The 22,526-nt window shown below is 42.6% G+C and overlaps 1 protein-coding gene across 1 annotated transcript; it reads right to left on the bottom strand.

Moving 5' to 3' along the window:
* Window positions 1–15,420: 15,420 nt before the first annotated feature.
* LOC117077955 (cancer/testis antigen family 45 member A10-like) lies at window positions 15,421–19,738 on the bottom strand. The gene is made up of 4 exons (XM_033201504.1): window positions 19,568–19,738; window positions 17,383–17,631; window positions 16,909–17,002; window positions 15,421–15,690 (listed from the first exon to the last, which is right to left on the bottom strand). The coding sequence occupies exons 1-4, from the start codon at window positions 19,734–19,736 to the stop codon at window positions 15,633–15,635; spliced, it is 570 nt and encodes a 189-aa protein (XP_033057395.1). The 5' UTR covers window positions 19,737–19,738; the 3' UTR covers window positions 15,421–15,632.
* Between the last annotated feature and the right edge of the window lie 2,788 nt (window positions 19,739–22,526).

The following is a 22,526-nucleotide window of genomic DNA, read 5'->3' as shown; positions in this document are numbered from 1 at the left end:
TTAAAGTATAATAATAATAAAAAAAATTGTCATAATGGCATTGGGTGAGGCAAAGATGTTTCTTAAAATAATAAAAAGCAAGAGCCATAAATAATACACTGATTAATAAAATTAAGAGAATCTGTTTATCTAAAACACATTGAGATCGTGTAAAAGCAAAAAAGATTTATAGAAGACACTAAAATTGTATATGTATTTTTATATATGTACATATATGCCTGTGTGCATGGGTGTATAACTCAAATACAGAATATATGGAAACTACAAATCCATTTTTGAAATGCAAACATCTTAGTAAAAGCTGGGGGAAAATACCTGAAAAGGAACTTCATAAAAGACAAAGTTAAATGACCAATAAACACATAAAATGGTGCAAAAAAAACAAAAAAAACATAAAACGATAAATAGCTGGGTGTGGTGGCACTGCAAGCCAGCCTGGGGACAGACGGACCCCATCTCAAAAGACAAACAAAAATCAATACATAAAAACAATTTTTAAAAAGGTGCCCGATGGGCCGGGCGCGGTGGCTCAAGCCTGTAATCCCAGCACTTTGGGAGGCCGAGACGGGTGGATCACGAGGTCAGGAGATCGAGACCATGCTGGCTAAAACCGTGAAACCCCGTCTCTACTAAAAAAATACAAAAAAAAAAAAAACTAGCCGGTCGAGGTGGCGGGCGCCTGTAGTCCCAGCTACTCGGGAGGCTGAGGCAGGAGAATGGCGTAAACCCGGGAGGCGGAGCTTGCAGTGAGCTGAGATCCGGCCACTGCACTCCAGCCTGGGCGATAGAGCGAGACTCCGTCTCAAAAAAAAAAAAAAAGGTACTCGATCTCATTAATCAGCAGAGAAATGCGAGTGTAGACATAAGGAGAGATCACTGCACCCCCATCAGACTGGCTGGAATGAAAGATTAACTGCATTGCGAGTGTTCCAATGTGGCACAGCTGGAACCTTCGAATATTTCTGGACCCCCATTCCTGCACAGACACCTGAGGCTGTGGCTGAAAGGTCAGATAGAATCCCCGCGAAGAGTTCCTTCAGAATTGAGATCAACCGACCGAGGAAAAGCACCCCAACCCTGGGCAGAACAGCGTTCTCAAGGTCACATGACCTCCTTCATGGCTGACACAGAGCTCCCTGAGTCTCTCCATGGGCTTAGAGAATCCAAGGAACAGCACCCCATTCCCCTGCGGCACCAGAAGAGAGCACCCACAGATAATAATTTTAGAAACCTAGCACCAAGAGAAAGCATACAGTAAACGTCTACATCAGGGAAAAGCAGAACCAGGTAAAAGCTAACACATTCTACCTGAGAGCGAGCAACATCCAAGGACAAATGCGCCCCACGGCCGACATCAGCACCCAAGGAAGAGTCCCTCGGGGGTCGAGATAAAGCCCCCAACAGTGACCCCACAAGGCTGCGATCATGCGTCTGGGGCACAGCCACCCCCACCACGTTCCATGAGCACAGACAGGGTCCCCAAGGCAGAATGCCCCCTCAAGACGGCAACTGAGCGGGAAAGAAACGCCAGGGCACCCAAGGCCGACACAGGCAACCAAGGCATGCCCCCCATCCCCGGGCTCAGGTCATTTCAGTAGGAAAAGTCCCTAGCATCACCGAGAGGGAGCCCACGAGAAAAGCCCCCAGCCCAACAACATAGCCGAGACGGGGTGCCCACGGAAAACGCTCCCCCACGGCTAACACAGGCTCCCATGGCGGTGTTCCCAGAGCCGAGCCACTTCCCCAAGGGAGCCCTACCACACACCGGACAGAGAACACCACAGAAAAGATGCTTTCCAAGGAAAAAGGACACTTTCCGGGATGAAATTAAAAGTATCCAGGGAAAAACTGCCCACTCATAGTCCTGAAGTCCTGACCTTGCTGGAAGAGAGACGTCGGCACCTCACAAAATGGCAGTGAAGCTGTGGCGCCTCCCTACTGGTGGCACTTTATAGAAACCTGCCCTCTGGGAGTTGTGGGAAATGTGCCCCCTAGGGCACCTGGGAGTGATGTGCATGGGGAGGCGTCTCACCAGAAGCAGCGATCCGTTCGGCCCAAGGAGGATGGAAGGACGGGAAATAGCCAGCCACAGCGTGCCTGCCCCAGCCGAACATTGGGAACCTTTTGGGGGCACCAGGGTCCTGAGGAGAAGCCTCGTGCCCCAGAGAACCAGGAAACGCAGCCTTCTCCTTCGCTGACTCTGTCGCCTTCTACAGGCGACCTTTAGTAACAACTGCACAGCAACATAAGCAGAGGAACACAGAACCTTCTCACACAGCGGGGTGAAATCGCCTGGGTAACATAGTGAGTCCCCGGCTCTACAAAGCAACCAACCAATCAAAAAAGAAAGAGAAAGAAAGAAAGAAAGAAAGAAAGAAAGAAAGAAAGAAAGAAAGAAAGAAAGAAGGAAGGAAGGAAGGAAGGAAGGAGGAAGGAAGGAAGGAAGGAAGGAAGGAAGAAGGAAGGAAGGAAGGAAGATAGATGGATGCAAAAATCAGCCCGGCATGCTGGCGCACGCCTGTGGTCCCAACTACCCGGGAAGTTGAGGTGGGAAGATCCTTGAACCCAGGAGGTGGAGGTAGCAGTGAGCCACTGCACTCCAGTCCAGACGATAGAGGAGACTCCATCTCAAAAAAAAAAAAAAAAAAAGAAGAAGAAAGAAAAAAAGAAAAAAGGAAAAGCAAAGAAAAATAAAATAAACAGCAACAAGAAACCGAAATTTTCGTTTGAGGGAGTTGTGTTTTAAAGTCAACTCCGACCAGGCACAGTGGCTCACACCTGTCATCTCAGCACTTCGGGAAGCCAAAGTGGCTAGAACACCTGAGGTGAGGAGTTCAAGACCAGTCTGACCAACATGGTGAATTCCGTCTCTACTAAAAATACAGAAAATTATCCAGGCGTGGTGGTGCGCACCTGTAGTCCCACCAGCTACTTGGGAAGCTGAGGCAGGAGAATCACTTGAACTGGGGAGGCAGAGTTTGCAGTGAGCTGAGATCACACCACTGCATTCCAGCCTGGGTAAAAGAGTGAGACTCTGTCTACAAATATAAATAAATAAATAAATAAATAAATAAATAAAAATAAAGCCAGCCTCTATCTGTTAAAGGTAACCATTATTGTTAATTGATAAGAAAAATGAGGGCCCCAGTGCGGTGGCTCACGCCTGTAATCCCAGCAATTTGGGAGGCCAAGATGGGTGGATTCCTTGAGCCCAGGAGTTGAAGAGCAGCCTGGGCAGTATGGTTAAACCCTATCTTTACACAAAATACAAAAATTAGCTGAGCGTATACCTGTGCTCCCAGCTGCTTGGGAGGCTTGAGACCAGGAGGTTGAGGCTGCATTGACCTTTGATCGCACCACTGCACTACAGCCTGGGTGACCGAGTGAGACTGTAAAAACCAAACAAACAAGAAAAGAAGAAAGAAAGAAAAAAAGAAAGGAGCGGAAACCTTAATATATTGCATCTATTAATCATTTTAATATGGAACTTTGTATATTTTTCCACCTTTTTTATTTTTTTGAGACAGAATCTGGTTCTGTCGCCCAGGCTGGAGTGCAGTGGCATGATCTCGGCTCACTGCTACCTCTGCCTCCCAGGTTCAAGCGATTCTCCTTCCTCAGCCTCCCGAGAAGCTGGGATTACAGGCATGCACCATCACGCCTGGCTAATTTTTGTATTCTTAGTAGAAACGGTATTTCACAATGTTGGCCAGGCTGGTCTCAGACTCCTGAGTTTAAGTGAATCATCCGCCTTGGTCTCCCAAAGTGCTAGGATTACAGGTGTGAGCCACTGCGCCTGGACCATTTTTCCACTTTCACAACTTATTTTAAGTGCAGCAAAATTTACTTGAATAGTCCATAGTGGCAAAAAAATATTACAGCAAAATTTTTAGAGTTTTAACGGAACAAGCAGTTTCACTCTTGACACAATTATTTGGAAGGGATTACTTCACTGGTTTTATAATTCAAAAGTTATGTTTGTAAAAAAATTAAAATTAAAATTATAAAATATAGCCAGGCATGGTGGTGGGTGCCTGTAATCCCTGCTACTCGGGAGACAGAGGCAGGAGAATCACTTGAACCTGAGAGGTGCAAGCTTCGGTGAGCAGAGATCATGTCACTGCACTCCAAAGGAGCAGAGATCCACTGTCACTGGGGGACAAAGGGAGACTCCACCTCAAAATAAATAAATTAATTAAAATTAAAAATTATGTTTGTTAAGTACCCTGTTAGAAGAGAGTCATTTTCAGTATTACAGCTTCTTGGCCTATTGTGTTAATATTTGCCTGTGCTTCAGAACCTTCATAGAACACATTTTCTTTTGGAATATATTTGACTGATAAGGAAGCTTCAACATTGTTATCATTCGATGTAGGAACACAGTTGTTTTGTTTGTTTCTTCTAGTGCTATGAAAATGAAATACTCATTTTTGCATTAAAAAATCCCACCACAGCAGTACTCATATGCGTATTTGATTGAATAACCATGAGACTGGAATCTTGGAGGGGCATAATTAGAATCCTGCCTACCACACAAGCCACAAGTGGACAGCTGCATATGACGGTCCTGACTGGGACAGCCCTGAAGGACAGTGGTGATGGGACACCCTCCCAGAGGGAAGAACTTTGAGCAGTGCACCTTCTTGGAAGAGACATTTCCAGACGTGTAAGTATGTATCATGCATAGGCTGTGTCCCACTTATTAGCTGAATTGTCAGGGACTTTGAGGACACATGATAAAAATTTGTGACAAGGAGGTCTGAGAAAAAAACATATGTGGACAGACCTTTGCAAATGGATATACAATGTGAAGATATTGGGGTCTCATGAGAGTTCTCAGCAAAGGGTATCCTCAGCAGAGCAGAATTTTAATAATCGGATGGATAAGGTACTTATTATCTAGATATTAATCAGCCCCTTTCCCCAACACTTGTGTCACAATCTTAAGGGCTCGACAAACAAAGTGGTCAAACTGGCAGGGATGGAGATTATGCGCAGTAGCATGGACTTCCACTCACCACGGCAAACCTGGCTACGGTCATTGCTGAATGAACAATCTTCCAGGAATGGAGACCAACACTAAGCCCTCAATTTGGCCCCAGACTCCAGAATGATCTGACAGTCGCTAGTTGGCATGTGGATTACAGTGGATCACTTCTATTATAAAAAGAGAAGTGCTTTCTTCTTACCTGAACAGACGTTTTGTCTAGATATGGATTTTCCTTCCCACCTGCAGTGCTTTTGAGAAAACCAATATTTGCATTTTGGCTTCCAAAATTCTGGAAAATGCTAGTTCCTTAACTTCCTAGGGTTATTAATTCTGGAGACTCTAGTATACACTGCAAGAAAACCTGTAGGCCATCCACTCGAGTGCCCAAATGGAGTCACTCTTAAATAACGAGCCCTGCATGTTTCCAGAAACTCTATTTATCAGTGAAAAGTTTACTATGGCAGCCATTTTGCCACCCAGGACAATTGGAGAATGGCAGATATTAGGGACCATTAACTCTGTAAAAGCTGTAGAAGACTGCAGTGAAGAATCACAGTTACAGAACGAAAAGTGACAGTCTTCTATTTTGGATGTTTGTACAAAGAGGATACATAATTAATAAAGTGGTTGAGGAACAGGTTTCTGCCTTAATACCAAAAACTAACATAGAAACCTGTAATGGTGTCTGAGTATAGTAATCCTTTTTACGTATATCTGCTTAAGATTTAAAACTGAAGCTTTCTTTTTTAACCTTTTTACAATTTTGATGCCAGAAGGGTACATGTACAGGTTTCTCACCTGGGTATAATTGCATAATGCCAAGGTTTGGGCTTCTACTGAACCCATCACCCAAATAGTGAAGAGAGTATCCAATAGGTAGTTTTTCAACCCTCCCACCCGCTCCCTTCCTCCCCTCCACCTCCATTTTGGAGTCCTCAGAGTCAATGCTTGCTACCTTTATGTTCATGTGTACCCATTGTTTAGCTCCCACCTATGAATGAGAACGTGCTGTATCTCATTTTCTGATTATCGGATTTTGCTTCTGCGTTTCACTTAAAAGTGAAATTTTCACGGTGGCTTTCATAAGTGGTTCACACCTGTAATCCCAGGATTTGGGAGACAGAAGTTTATAGATGCCATAATTCCATATCAGTAAGGGAGATATGACAAAGTAAACAAAGTGTTTGGACTCTTTCACTGGAGAAATATTACTTTCTATGAATACATCTGATCTACAAAAGAAGCCACTTACGTACTTATAAATATTCTGTTGATATGTCTTGTAGAGTTTCATCTGCAATAATTGGTTTAAAACAGAACAGAGTATCAATACTTTGTAACACAACAACATCACATTTAGATCTTGTAAAACTGAGTCACTAATCTCTCTTTGCACAGTCTCATCCAAATTTAGCCTTAAGATTTTTATTGAACAGGCCGGGCACGGTGGCTCAAGCCTGTAATCCTAGCACTTGGGAGGCCGAGACGGGCGGATCATGAGGTCAGGAGATCGAGACCATCCTGACTAACACGGTGAAACCCCGTCTCTACTAAAAACTACAAAAAAACTAGCCGGGCGAGGTGGCGGCGCCTGTAGTCCCAGCTACTCAGGAGGCTGAGGCAGGAGAATGGCGTGAACCCGGGAGGCGGAGCTTGCAGTGAGCTGAGATCCGGCCACAGCACTCCAGCCTGGGTGACAGCGCGAGACTCCGTCTCAAAAAAAAAAAAAAAAAAAAAAAGATTTTTATTGAACAATACCAGTCACAGTGGCATCCTGCAAAAGAACTTTCAGTAAGCTGAAGCTGAATAAAAATCACTTGAGATCATCACTTGGTCAAGAGAAATTGTCACACATGGCAATTGTTCTCATTGAAAATGAGGTCGACAAAGTAGTATATTTTGAAAATATCACAAGTTTGTTTGCATTAGAGCCAGAAAGTAAGATGTCAATAAATTATATTTGGAGCATAAATAAAATATTCCAATTTAAAATAATCTTGCAAGAGGGCGCAGTAGCTCACACCTATAATCCCAGCACTACAGGAGGCTGAGGCAGGTGGACAGATTGAGCCCAGGAGTTCAAGACCGATCAGCCTGGTCAACATGGCAAATCCCATCTCTACAAAATATATAAAAAGTAGCCAGATGTGGTGGTGTGCACCTGTAATCCCAACTACTTGTGAGGCTGATGTAGGAGGATTGTTTGAACCTGTGAGTTCGAGGCTGCAGTGAGCCACATTATGCCACTACACCCCAGCTTTGGTGACAGAGCAGGACTCTGTCTCAAAATAATATATATTATATATAAAATATATATATTATATATTTACTTTATATATAAAATATATATTTTTATATTTACTATATATATATATCATATATCTACTACATATAGTAGACATATATGATATATCTACTATATATAGTAAATAACAATAAATATAGTAAATAACAAAAATATAGTTATATAGTATAGTTATATAGTAAATAAAAATAAATTTGAACTAATATTGTAAGGTTTGTGCCCCTACTTTCCAATTTTTCAACATCTTTGCAACAACTTTAATGTTCTGAAAACACTAATTGTTAAAAAAAAATGTATGAAAAGATGTTTATTGAGGTGCACATTTCCCCTGTGCCTTGGGCTCCAGTGTGACTGTATAGCACTAAGTAAGGGCTGGGGATTAGCGCTCTCCACATCCAGGCATCGTGAGTGACTCTTCCCGGAATATAAAAAGGAGAGAAGTGGAAGAAGGTGGGGTGGCTCTGAAAGCAGAGGTCTTCCCACACCATCTCAGCTGACATCTCACTGTCAACAATTGGGTCAGAGGACCGCCCTTACTGAAAAGGAGTCCAAGGCGGAAAATATTTTTTTAAAAGGCTGCCCAAAACAACATCAGGGTTCCAACAGAGAGGAAGAAAGGGGAATGGATAGTAGGTAGTCAGGTAGCAATGCCTGCCCACAAATGAGACACTGAACCGTGACTCAATTAGACTGTCTGCAAGTTGTAGTGCTATGGTGAAAACAAGGGGCTGAAATGACAGAGGGTCTTACTTTAGACTGGATGACAAAAAGGTCTCTCTGAGACAGTGGTATTTAAGGAGAGGTGGAAAAGATGACCAGGAGCAGTGGCTCACATCTGTAATCCCAACACTTCAGGAGGCCGAGACAGGAGGACTACTTGAGACCAAGAGTTCAAGACTAGCCTAGGCAAAATAAAAAGACTCCATCTCTACAAATAAAAATAAAAATAAGATAAAATGAAGAAAAATGAACAAAATGGGAAGCAGTTATTTGGGCAGAGGAAAGAGCAACTATAAAGGCTCAGTAATAGACACAGGCCTGTCATGTTTGAGGAACGGCAAAGAGGCCAGAGTGGCTTCAGCACAGGGATGGATGGGACAGGGACAGGTGGGTGGCACCAAGTGTGGTTGGGAATACGAAGCAGGGGCCTCACCTTGCAACGTTCTTCCAACTGCCCCTTCTGTGATTGCATCGTCAGTCCTTCTTGGATGAAAAGTCTAAGAATATGAGTTGGGATTGTGTTTTTGTTTTTTGGCCTCCATCCACAATATCCTCCCTGCCCATCCTGGAGCTGGCGGTGGCCAAGGCAGAAGCCCATTCTTCCTCCAGTTCCTTCAGCAGCCACAGCCTGGGATTGGTCTTGCTGCCAACCTGCTAGCTGATGCACAGGGGATGAGCCCTCAGCCTGTGTTCACAGAATTCCTTAAAGCCCTTTTACCTAGACATGGGCCAGCTTTGTGGGACTGCACTTCTGCTCAGTTTCCTTGAAAAGCACTCCTGGACCCTGTAAAACCTGGAGTCTACAGAACCTTCCATGTATTTCCCCAAATTCCTCAATTTACAAAATCTTGCACATATTTTTGCATAGGAGGCCCAAACCTGCTCTTTGTATCTCCTTTTCTTCCCCCTTTCTTAAAGAGATTGGCCAAGGGGCACGTTGGTGCCCCTTGGATTGGACTCTTCCAGTAAGACTCCTTCTTGGGCTCTAGGCTCTCCCCTTGGAAACTGCAATGCTGAGGATCTAGGACCTCCTAGCAAGCTCTGGCCTTGTAGATGACAGATTCCAGTGTCCCATGGGCACCAGTCCATCCTAAGGCCTTCCTTCCCAGTTCAGAGAAAACCCACAGTGGCTAAGCTGAGTTCTGATGCAGGCACTACTCGTCTGAGCTCAGACACAGTTTTGTACAGCCCACTGCTGGCTGCAGAGCAGACACCGGGAAAAGGCAAATATCTATATTCCCCTTTTTACATTTCCTTGGGAATCACTTTTACTAATCTCCCTCACAAGACTTGCAGAGCACGTGGAACTTTCTCAAATGGAAGGATCTCTGTATACATCATTTTATGATCTGTAACAACTTGTTCAGAAACTTCTTCATTCTGGTTCTGAGGCTAATGCATTACGTACATTGGATATCCCACTTGTGAAAGTCAGCTTTAAGCAGAATATCAGGTATATTCATGGACCACCTACAGATCTGTGGGCAAAACCTTGTGGCAGCCATGCTTTTCCACCATCAGAGAAGACCTATTTTAAAGCAAAAGCTCTTTTGAGAATCATCAGGTTGTGTTTGGCATGGCAGCAAGGGCAGGGACATTAGAACACAAGTTATTGGCATTCCCCCCTCACCAAGGCTCCTAAAAACATTGGCTGGCTCCGGTGGCCCTGTCTGGTTGTCCTCAACCGTCAAGATTTGGATTAGCCATTTACTGACCGTGGGACTTGGGTCATCACCTCATCTTTTTTGGTCTCACCTCCTCACCAGTAAAATGGGGTGAGCAATTTCTACTCCCTGGAATCCTCAGCAGGAGTGAAAGAGGTGTAACATTCCAAGAGTCTGTACCATGCCAGAGCATAAGTGACACTCAGAAAATTTGTGGGCTAAGGATGAGGGCAAAGATGAATGATACTGGCTGGGCTCCTCAGTGCTGTGTGACACCTACACGGAAACAGACTCTGGTGACCCCAAACCCTAAGAAGAAACTGAAAAGGTATAGAGATGTCGGCCATGGAGCACAGCCTGTGGACAGGGCAACATGCACTTTGGAGGCAGGGATATAGCCTGATTTAAGATGCTCTTTCACTTAGAAAAAGAAGAAGTCAAATTGTCCCTGTTTGCAGATGACATGATCGTATATTTAGAAATCCCCATTGTCTCAGCCCAAAATCTCCTTAAGCTGATAAGCAACTTCAGCAAAGTCTCAGGATACAAAATCAATGTGCAACAATCACAAGCATTCTTATACACAAGTAACAGACAAACAGAGAGCCAAATCATGAATGAACTCCCATTCACAATAGCTTCAAAGAGAATAAAATACCTAGGAATCCAACTTACAAGGGATGTAAAGGACCCTTCAAGGCGAACTACAAACCACTGCTCAGTGAAACACAAGAGGACACAAACAAATGGTAGAACATACCATGCTCATGAATAGGAAGAATCAATATTGTGAAAATGGCCATACTGCCCAAGGCAATTTATAGATTCAATGCCATCCCCATTAAGCTACCAATGACTTTCTTCACAGAATTGGAAAAAACTACTTTAAAGTTCATATGGAACCAAAAAAGACCCCGCATTGCCAAGACAATCCTAAGCCAAAAGAACAAAGCTGGAGGCATCAGGCTACCTGACTTCAAACTATACTACAAGGCTACAGTAACCAAAATAGCATGGTACTGTTACCAAAACAGAGATATAGACCAATGGAACAGAACAGAGCCCTCAGAAATAATACCACACATCTATAGCCATCTGAGCTTTGACAAACCTGACAAAAACAGAAATGGGGAAAGGATTCCCTATTTAATAAATGGTGCTGGGAAAATTGGCTAGCCATAAGTAGAAAGCTGAAACTGCATCCTTTCCTTACTCCTTATATGAAAATTAATTCAAGATGGATTAGAGACTTAAATGTTAGACCTGAAATCATAAAAACCCTAGAAGAAAACCTAGGTAATACCATTCAGGACATAGGCATGGGCAAGGACTTCATGTCTAAAACACCAAAAACAACGGCAACACAAGCCAACATTGACAAATGCGATCTAATTAAACTAAAGAGCTTCTGCACAGCAAAAGAAACTGCCATCAGAGTGAACAGGCAACCTACAGAGTGGGAGAAAATTTTTGCAATCTACTCATCTGACAAAGGGCTAATATCCAGAACCTATAAAGAACTCAATGAAATTTACAAGAAAAAAACAAACAACCCCATCAAAAAGTGGGCAAAGGATATGAACAGACATTTCTCAAAAGAAGACATTCATACAGCCAACAGACACATGAAAAAATGCACATCGTCACTCGCCATCAGAGAAACGCAAATCAAAACCACAATGAGATACCATCTCACACCAGTTAGAATGGCAATCATTAAAAAAATCAGGAAACGACAGGTGTTGGAGCGGATGTGGAGAAATAGAAACACTTTTACACTGTTGGTGGGACTGTAAACTAATTCAACCATTGTGGAAAACAGTGTGGCAATTCCTCAAGTATCTAGAACTAGAAATACCATTTGACCCAGCCATCCCATTACTGGGTATATACCCAAAGGATTATAAATCATGCTGCTATAAAGACACATGCACACATATGTTTATTGCGGCACTATTCACAATAGCAAAGACTTGGAATCAACCCAAATGTCCATCAGTGACAGATTGGATTAAGAAAATGTGGTACATATACACCACGGAATACTATGCAGCCATAAAAAAGGATGAGTTTGTGTCCTTCGTAGGGACATGGATACAGATGGAAACCATCATTCTTGGCAAACTAACGCAAGAACAGAAAACCAAATACCGCATATTCTCGCTCGTAGGTGGGAATTGAACAATGAGATCACTTGGACACAGGAAGGGGAACATCACACACCGGGTCCTATTGTGGGGAGGGGGTATGGGGGAGGGATAACATTAGGAGATATGCCTAATGTAAATGACGAGTTAATAGGTGCAGCACACCAACATGGCACATGTATACATATGTAACAAACCTGCACGTTCTGCACATGTACTGTAGAACTTGAAGTATATACATACATATATATATATAAAAAAAGATGCTCTGCGTGAGTTTAAAGCAGAATCTCCACTGTCTAGTGTGAATTGATTTTCTGAGTATCTCCCCCGGAAAAGAGACTGTTGTTCTAGGTGCAGGTTTTCTAAAGAAAGGACGTCCCTTTTTATACAAGCCCCGTGTTGCAGGAATATCAGGCGTCTGCCAAGGGACACTTAGCCGTGTATTACGGGCTCTTGAACCTGACACAGAGTTGCATCTTATTTTAAGATGAAAGGGGTTTTGCCTTGGACTGCTCCACTTGGTGAGGTAAAATCTTTGTACTTTTTAGTTTGGGAATCTCAGTTTACTAAGGAATCTAGTTGCCCTTTTGTGTAGTACAGTCACATTGCAGTCGAATTCTTAGAGCATTGGCAGTGGAGTTAGAAACACCTGGGTTTAAACCTGGGTTTAGCTACCAGCTAGTTGTCTGACCTTGGGCAAGTGACTTAATCTCTCAAGGCTCAGTCTCCTCAGGTGTTAAGTAGAAACCATAGCTCCTATCTCAAAAGGTTGTGTGGGGATTGAAGGTGAGCATGAATGCAAGAACTCATAGGCAGTGTCCAGCACGTTTTCATTGCTCATGCGACGTCCTCCCTGGGTTGGTACGGCATATAGGAAGTGGACATGGCCTAGTACCTAGTAGATGTTGCAACTCAGGGGCAGAGCGAAGTTCAAAGTGGGTCATTTGCTGATTTTCAGTGATCTGTTCTGGGGTAACCAGAGTGAAGACTAGCCCGGAAGGCCAGCAATAAGCTGAATGAGGGTAACTGGGCCCTGACAGGAGACACCTTCCTAGGAGTACTCAGAGCTGACAGACTAAGGCAGAGGCAGAAGTGGAAGTTGGGAGCTAAGCCCTCCTTCTCCTGAGAGACGCTGTAAGAGATGACCAGTGAGTAGAGAAAGTTCTGGAGTCAGCGTCATGTGATGAGTAGAACACAATGGGAGGCTGTGTATCAGGAGGAGTCTAAAGCTGGAGAGTATGATGATACCCTTTCTTCCACTTGATCGAATTGACTACTGAAGCTTGTGCATGCATCACGTAGTTCTCGTGCCATGGTTTTCAGCTCCATCAGGTCATTTAAGGTCTTCTCTACACTGTTTTCTTCTAGTTAGCCATTCGTCTAATCTTTTTTCAAGGTTTTTAGCTTCTTTGCGATGGGTTTGAACTTCTTCCTTTAGCTCGGAGAAGTTTATTATTACCCATCGTCTGAAGCCCTCTTCTCTCAACTTGTCAAAGTCATTCTCCATCCAGCTTTGTTCCACTGCTGACAAGGAGTTGCATTCCCTTGGAGGAGAAGAGGCACCCTGATTAGAATTTTCAGCTTTTCTACTCCGCTTTCTCCCCATCTTTGTGGTTTTATCTACTTTTGGTCCTTGATGATGGTGACATACAGATGGGGTTTTGGTGTGGATGTCCTTTCTGTTTGTTAGTTTTCCTTCTAACAGTCAGGACCCTGAGCTGCAGGTCTCTTGGAGTTTGCTGGGGGTCCACTCCAGACCTTGTTTGCCTGGTTATCACCAGCAGAGGCTGCAGAACAGCAACTATTGCAGAACGGCAAATGTTGCTGCCTCATCCTTCCTCTGGAAGCTTCCTCTCAGAGGGGCACCTGGCTGTATGAGGTGTCAGTCGGCCCCTACTGGGAGGTGTCTCCCAGTTAGGCTACTCGAGGGTCAGGGACCCACTAAGGAGGCAGTCTGTCCGTTCTCAGATCTCAAACTCCATGCTGGGAGAACTACTACTCTCTTCAAAGCTGTCAGACAGGGATGTTTAAGTCTGCATAAGTTTCTGCTGCCTTTTGTTCAGCTATGCCCTGCCCCCAGAGGTGGAGTCTACAGAGGCAGGCAGGCAGGCCTCATTGAGCTGCAGCCTCCTTAAGCTCCACCCAGTTTGAGCTTCCCGGCCGCTTTGTTTACCTACTCAAGCCTCGGCAATGGTGGACGCCCCTCCCCCAGGCTCGCTGCCGCCTTGCAGCTCGATCTCAGACTGCTGTGCTAGTGGTAAGCAAGGCTGTGTGGGCATGGGACCCTCTGAGCCAGGCATGGGATATAACCTCCTGGTGTGCTATTTGCTAAGACTGTTGGAAAAGTGCAGTATTAGGGTGGGAGTGTCCCAATTTTCCAGGAACCATCTGTCATGGATTCCCTTGGCTAGGAAAGGGAATTCCCTGAACCCATGCAATTCCCTGGTGAGGCGATGCCCTGCCCTGCTTCAGCTCACACTCCGTGGACTGCAGTCACTGGTCCAACAAGCCCCAGTGAGATGAACCTGGTTCTTCAGTTGAAAATGCAGAAATCACCCACCTTCTGAATCGCTCACACTGGGAGCTATGGACTGGAGCTTTTCCTATTGGGCCATCTTGGAACCGGAAACAGCCCACACTGCACCAGTTTTAAACATGAAACTCACTTACAGGAAATGAAGTATGGGAATGGGCTCATGCTAATGGATTTCACTAGTCTTGTGATGTTCCTCAACATCCTGAAGTGGCTGGCTCAATAGAACAGTGGAGTGATCTTTAAAGCCTGAGTTGTAGTTCTAGCTTTGTGGCAGTGCCTTGAGGGGCTTGGCTGACAAACTCAGAGGTGGCAATGCTGGATCCCAGCATCAAGTATATGGAACTATTTCTCCCATAGCCACATCTATGTCTTCAAGAATGAAAGGGGTAAGATGCGGGCCTCCTCTCACTATTACTCCTGGGTATCTAGTAGCAAAATTTTTCTTTTTGTGCTCAAGAAGCAAACTTTGCTTTCAAGAAGCAAACTTTTGGCTCTGCTGGGCTAGAGGTCTTAGTTACAAATTGAGAAATTTTTTCAACGGGGGAATCAAAATGATTCCATTGAAATGAAAATTGTGTCTCACAGCTGACGACTTTGAACTCTTCACTCCTCTCAACCAAGAGACAAAGTAGGGATTCTGCTACTGGCTTGGGTGATGGAAACTGAGAAAAAAAAGGAGATCAGGTTCCTACTACACCAGGGGCTAAGGAAAAGTAAGTCGGATATGTCTAGAGAGCTTCTTAGTCCTCCCGTGTTTTGTGATTAGAGTTAATGGAAAATCACAGCAACCCCATTCAGGCAGGACGTGTAATGGTTCAGACTCTTCTATAATGAAGAGTTTCAGCCATCCTGCCAGGCCAAGCTCCATGAACCAACTGACATGCTATCTTAGGGCAAAGGGAATGTGAAATGGGTAGTGAAAGAAGGCAGTTACAAATACCAGCTTCAACAATGTGAGCTGCTGCAGAAACCATGACTGTAATAGTATTTATTTAATGGGATAATAATATCTACCAGCATAGGTGGGAATAAAAAACAACCAAAAAACAAGTTATTCTTTCAAATGAAATGCTTAGGGAAAAAGAACAACTTTTACTAACAGAAATTTCTCAGCCTCTGGAAGGCCATTTGAGTCAGTAACATATGCCAGGAGACTTCAGCAATATCATGCTCCATTGTAGAAAACAGCAATCTGATCCTTTTCTCTCCTCAATCATTACTGAGATTATGCATTTGGGTTGCCATAATCCTCCATGGACAAGTACTCCTAAATCATACGCTCCAGTTTCTTCTCAAGGAGCTGAACGAAGTCTCGGCTCATACATCTGAAAAGACAGAGACATGCCATTAACTAAAAGATAGCCAAAGAACCTGTGCTGTAGGAAGCACTGTGAAGGATAGAAAGATGAAGTTACAGTCAGCATGGAAATAGAAATTCACCTGCATGGTAAGAGGTAGTCTAGCTGGCAATAACAAATGATGGCGAGGGTGTGGAGAAAAGGGAATCTTCATATACTGCTGGTGGGAATAAAAATTACTACAATAACTACGAAGAACAGTATGGAGGTTCCTCGAAAAACTAAAAATGGAGCTATCATATGGTCCAGGAATCCCACTGCTTGGTATATGCCCAAGAGAAAGGAAGTCAGGGTACCGAAGAGATATCTGCACTCCCATGTTTGTTGCAGCACCATTCACAGTAGCCAAGATTCGGAAGCAACCTAAGTGTCCACTAACAGGTGAATGGATAAAAAAATATGGTACATATACACAATAGAGTATTGTTCAGACATAAAAAAGAATGAGATTCAGTCATTTGCAACAATATGGATGGAATCAAAGGTCATTATGTTAAGTGAAATAAGCCAGGCACAGAAAGACAAACTTTGTACTTTCTCACTTATTTCTGGGAGCAAACATGTAAAACAACTGAACTAATGGAGATAGCGAGTAGAATGACGGTTCCCAGAGGCTGGGAAGGTTAGTGGGGGTGGAGCGTGTGGGAAGTGGGGATGATTAATAGGTAGAAAAATAGAATAAATAAGATGTAGTATTTCATAGCCCAACAGGGTGACTATTGTCGGTAATAATTTAATTGTACATTTACAAATAATGAAGAGTATAATTGGATTGTCTGTAACACAAAGGATAAAAGCTTGAGGTGACAGATACCCCATTTACCTTGATGTATTTATTACACATTGTTGTCTGTATCACAATATCTCATATACCCCAGAAATACATGCATCTGCTATGTCCGTACAAAAATTTTTTAAAAAGAAGTAGTCTAGCAAATACAAAGAGTGTCAATCAAGGGACAATGTGCACCTCAGACTATGGTGAGAATGGAAGTCTCCATAGTCTTCGAAGAATGAGTTAGATTCAGATAACATTAGCCTAAGTAACTGTGGAGACAGCCGTAACTATGAGTGAGGACCAGGGTTTGAGAAACTCAAGGCAGGGGCTGTTCCCCCACGCTCACCCCCAGTACTCTATTGAGTCCAAGTGCTTAAAGAAATTGGACAGTTCCTATTTCTACCCACCTTGCTGCTTCCTTGATGACGGATTCAAAAAATACTTTCTTGACTTCTATAGGTCCTTGCACTCTTTTAAGCAATTTGAAGATCCTTTTGTATTCTGAAGATGTTTAAAAAAAAAACCTTCAGTATTATCAAATATAAAGAAGAATAGAAGTGAATCTATATCTCAGCAATCATGCTTCATAGGCTAAAATGTTTTAAATGCTTAAATCAAAATACCCGCACATACAAATCTAAATAATAAAAAAGACACCTGCACATACATACGAATGGAACTCTTTTAACCATAACCAAGTAAGAAAAGAAAAGCAAAAGGTGTACTATGCTTTAGTCAAAGAAAAGAGGAACCACCATAAACTATGGGCAAACTCAACTCTGGCAAAGAATGAGCCTCAACAGGTAACATGAATATCTTCTGAATCATAGAAAGAGAGACTTCCTATAGTTTTATGAAACAGATATTCTTATGCTACTTACTTCGTCCAATGCTTTGGATTTCCTTCACTATTTGATGTTTTATATCAGCATTAATTTCTTCTTGGCTTTTGGGTAAAGGGACTATTTCTCTGCATTTTAGGTCATCTTCAGAGAAATTGCTGGTAACAATTCCTCCCACAGGTGCATTGCTACCAGGTTTCTGCATCAGCTTATCTTTGCTGAAACCAGCGAAGTCATCAATCTGAGAATCCAATTGGATGGGTGGAATACCATCTCCTGTCTTAAGCTCTAGTGAAACAGATTTTGACAAAAAGCCATCAGTAGTGTTTGACCGTTTTCTTTCCCCTCCACATAGAGATCATGAATGACAGATCTGGAAACCAAACTGAGAAGCTGAGCTGTGAGAAGTGTGTGTTTCATCACCCCTCTGGGTACATCTATGTGCTCCTCCGTTTCTAGGGAATTATTTCTTTCATAAATGGGAGGATATACCAGGGGAAATCTCAGACCTGATGAACTGAGGCCAGGGCACATAATACAATAAAACCACCTCTTATTTTCTGGCCCTATGAATAGATATGGAAACCAAGTAAGACAGTACAACTCTAAAGCAACATTCACAGATCCCTGGTATTCGTGGGATAGTTTCAGTTTGTTATGCTTTACAAGTTGAAAGCAGCAGGTCTCACTTGATATCACGATTTCCCAAATTCACTTACAAACCACCAGGCTTTAGTGAGCTGGAAGCCAGACAGCTGGGATACACCTCAAGCAGGCTCCTCTCTACGTCAAACATATTCTGAGAAAATAAAGGTGGCCATTACTGCTGAAAGTTCTATACGCACTCCATCACCAAAAAATCCCTTTTAGTGTATGATTTTCCTCATCCTTCCTTTCTGTCTCAGAAAAGTGACTTTCTTTTCACTTCGGGTCTGACACCTCTCATTTATTCATCGTCTGTGGCAGGCAGCATGCCAGTAGCTGGGGATCAGCAGTAAATAGCCCAGAGAGCAACGTTCCCTGCCCTTGTGGAGCTCACATCCTCATGTGGGGCAGTCAGACAGCACATGCACAATGAGCAAATGAAACAAACAGCGTCGGGGTGGTGGAAGGGAAGCAGTCCACAGGCCTGTGGGCAACAGCAGCAGAGGGAGCCCCAGGAGTTGCCCGCTGGTTGGGCAGAGCCTTCTGTGAAGGTACCCTTGGGCAGGGCTTGAAGGAAGAAGCAGAGCTGCCTGCACAGAGGCAGAGGGGGAGTTCCAGGTTGCTGTGAGGCCAAGGGTATGGGCTGGAGTGGGGATGGATCAGGCACTACGGGGTGAAGGACAGAAGCAGACAGAGTCAGGAGATGGATGGGGCCCGTGTGAGGAGAGGGTGACAGAGGCCAGGCCATGCAGAACCTGGCAGACCAAAGCTGGTTCACAGTCGGTTCTGAGTGCTAAGGAGAGTGGAGGATGGGTTTTCAGGAGTGACGTGGCATGATGTGATTTACACGCCAACATGATGACCTGGCTGCCGGGTGGGAGCGTATGTGTTCGATGGGGACAATAATGGAAATGTGGAGGTATCATGGGAGCTCAGTGATTGATCATGGCAGACTGGAACAGAAGGAGAGAGAGAGATGCTGGGGTTCAGAAAATGTTTACAGTATTTAGAGAAGAGAAGAAAAAGAAAGACAGAAAAAAAGAATGATAGGGGTCGGATGCAGTGGCTTGTGCCTGTAATTCCAGCACTTTGGGAGGCTGAGGTGGGTAGATCACCTGAGGTGAGGAGTTTGAGACCAGCCTGGCTGATATGGCAAAACTCCATCTCTACTAAAATTACAAAAATTAGCTGGGTGTGGTGGCTGGTACTTGTAATCTCAGCTACTCGGGAGGCTGCAGCAGGAGAATCACTTGAACCCAGGAGACTGAGGTTTCAGTGAGCCGAGATCATGTCACTGGACTCTAGCTTGGCCAAGAAGAACGAAACTCCATCTCAAGAAAAAAATGATAGGGATTCACCAATACGGACAAGAAATTAAAAAAAAAATTGTGGAAAATGGAAATGCTAGAAGGTTTTCATGAAGAAGCGAGTGAACAACTGTCAAGGCTGCTGAGAATTTAATGGCAATGTCAGCTGAAACCGTTCACCTTGACAAGGACAGTTTCTCTGGAGGGGATGAGGCAGGAGGCCGACTGCACTGGATACAGCATGAAGAGGAGGTGAGGACAGGCTTACTTACTCTTTTCTTTGGACATGGCAGAGCCTGCAGTAGGGCTGTCTCCTGCTCCTTGTTTCCTTGCCAACAGGGCCATCCTCTGCCTTTTCTGATATGAAGGACTGTCACATTCCCTGGGACGTTTAAACACGGGTTCAGGATCTACAGCCACCTTCTCTGTTTTATCGGTCATTGTTTCCTGAAAAACATCAATGAACATATTCCATTCATGACAAAAATCTAACAATCACAAAATGGCAAACAGTTTGCATATGTGTATACAACCAAGACTTTGAATCATTAATTTCACTTTTAATCATGAGCCAAGATTTACCAAGTCTCAACAAACACTCTGTTCTCAGGAAAAGAAACCTAATTTTAATGTACACTAAGTAAAAAAAGAAGAAAAATGGTACAACAAAATCAATCAGAATGCCTGTGGAATAAGCAGCTGTCATCAACCAAAAAGAGATGAAAATATTATTACCTATTTGAAGATGTATAAACCAGTCTATATTAACCCTTATTAGGAAAAATAGATGTATAAACCAATCTGTAGTAACCCTTATTATACATTATATTTTAAATTACATATATTATACATTATATTATACATCATATATATTTAATACATAAGTATATATACTTATATATTCAAATGGATGTATAAACAAATCTGTATTAACCCTTATTAGGAAAAATGAGGACAAAGAAAAGGATTGTAGAAGATTGATACAAAACTGATAACAAAATCTGACAAGGACTTTAGAAGAAAGAAAAACTACAAGATCAGGTCAAAATACAAGCCAAGATCACTCCTGAACTTAGACACAAAAATTCAAACTAAACGTGAGCAAGTAAAATGCAATATTACTTAAAAAGGACATACATCAGCCATGGTGGAGTATATTGCAGAAAGGCAACCCTGATTTAACATTTGAAAATCAATAGATGTAATGCACCATATTAACAACAACAACAAATAAACGGAAACACCACATGATTATTTTCATACGTGGGTCAATGTTTAAAGTCCATTCGTGACGAAAACTATCACTAACTTAGATAAAAGGGCAACTTTCCTATTCTGGTTAGCAGATGTACAAAAAAATAGTAAATGCGATATTTCATAGTAACGTATCAGTATCTTCTCCCTGAGTTTGAAAACAAGACAAAGATGTCCACTATCCATTCAACAATTTACTGGAGGTTCTAAAAAGTGTTGTAGCATCAGGAAAAGATAATATGTTTAAAATTCGGAAAGAAGTAACCTCGCAGACCAAAACTGGTTCACAGTTGGTTCTGAGTGCTTAGGAGACTTGAGGATGGGTTTTCAGGAGCGACATGGCAAGTTGTGATTTACATGCCATTCACAGATGACATTGTTCTGTTCAGAGAAAATGCAGAAGAATAAAATCATTATGGTTAACAAGCAAATTTAGTCAACATACTAGATCTAATAAAAACCAGTGGCATTTCTGTATAATTAATAGCAACAAATAATTAGAATATGAGATTTCAAATGTCATTAAAAACAGTACCAAAACCATCAAATATTTAGGAATAAATCTAATCAAGATGTGCTAGAGTACTACACAAAAGTATAAAACATCACTCAGAGAAATTCAAGACTGCAGTAAATGGAGAAAAATATTCTTTCGATGTGTTGGAAGACATCTTTTTTTTGGAAACGGAGCCTTGCTCTGTCACCCAGGCTGGAGTGGAGTGGCACAGTCTGCTCACTGCAACTGCCACCTCCTGGGTTCAAACGATTCTCCTGCCTCAGCCTCCCGAGTAGCTGAGATTACAGGCGCCTGCCATGATGCCTGGCTAATGTTTTGTATTTTTAGTAGAGAAGGGGTTCACTTTGTTAGCGATACTAGTCTCGAACTCCTGACCTCAAGTGATCTGCCCACCTTGGTCTCCCAAAGTGCTGGGATTACAGGTGTGAGCCACCGCGCCCGGCCAGAAGACATTATTAAGAGACATTATTGTGAAGTCTCTCAGAATGATCATAGCAATCATACTTAAAATTCCACCATGTTAACAAAAGCTTTTCTGAAAATTGACAAGCAGATCATTTTTTAAGTATATGCAAATTAAAGATTTGGAAAAGCCAAGTTTTTTAAGCCAAGGGAAAGACAAAGTTTTTTTAAGGAAAAGAACTAAGTTAGTAGAAATGCACTACTATTAGGAAATTTACTATAAAGGTAGAATAATTAAAACAGTGTGGTATTGGAGCAATGACAGGCAAATACACAAAGGGAAGAGGACACAGAGGCCAGAAACAATATGGAAATACAAAATACAGAAGAGCGGTAAATCATTGTGAAAAGGACAGTGCTTTTAATAAATGCACTTGATAAATGCAGGGAAAATACAAACTGGACTCTTACCTCTTCCCACTCCATAAAACTTTACTAAAGATGAATAGACAATCTAGTAAACACTTAAGATATTGTCTTCACAACTATAGAATAGACAAAGATGTTTTTAATGAGGATAAACAAGCACTAACCATAAAGAATGAATTGTTTAATTAGACATAATTAAATGGAAAACTTCCATTTCTCAAAGACACTATTAAGAGACTGAAAAACCAAAGCATGTTGTAGATTATACATTATGTAGTATATAGTATAGGTTATATATAAAAATATATAGTAGTTACACACATATATACATATATATCTGGCAACAAATGAGTGGAATCCAGAATATATCCAGAACTACAAATCAATTTCTAAAAAACAAACATCCCAATAAAATTTGGGGGAAAAGCTGAACATGCACTTCATAGGAGTCATACTCAAATGGCTAATAAGCACATTGAATATACCTGGTCTCTGACTTTACTCCATTTCATGAGAATTTATTTCAGATGATTGGAAGATCTAGAAGAAAACTTAGAATATATCATCATGAGTGTAAATTAGTTCAACCATTGTGGAAGACTGTGGTGATTCCTCAAGGATCTAGAACC

Source organism: Trachypithecus francoisi, unplaced genomic scaffold (genome assembly GCF_009764315.1).
Source record: "Trachypithecus francoisi isolate TF-2019V2 unplaced genomic scaffold, Tfra_2.0 Lachesis_group6, whole genome shotgun sequence".
Lineage (NCBI taxonomy): Eukaryota > Metazoa > Chordata > Mammalia > Primates > Cercopithecidae > Trachypithecus > Trachypithecus francoisi.
The sequence above is the reverse complement of the archived record's forward strand: the minus strand, read 5'-3'. Positions and strand labels throughout refer to the sequence as shown.

Excerpts from the sequence above, each read along its gene's own strand:
- LOC117077955 (XM_033201504.1), bottom strand. The coding sequence starts at position 19,736 with ATGACCGATAAAACAGAGAAGGTGGCTGTAGATCCTGAACCCGTGTTT. Across the intron at positions 17,632-19,567 it reads TGCCATGTCCAAAGAAAAGA|AGCTTAAGACAGGAGATGGT; the intron begins GTAAGTAAGCCT and ends CTGTTTCACTAG. Across the intron at positions 15,691-16,908 it reads GTCATCAAGGAAGCAGCAAG|ATGTATGAGCCGAGACTTCG; the intron begins GTGGGTAGAAAT and ends CTGTCTTTTCAG.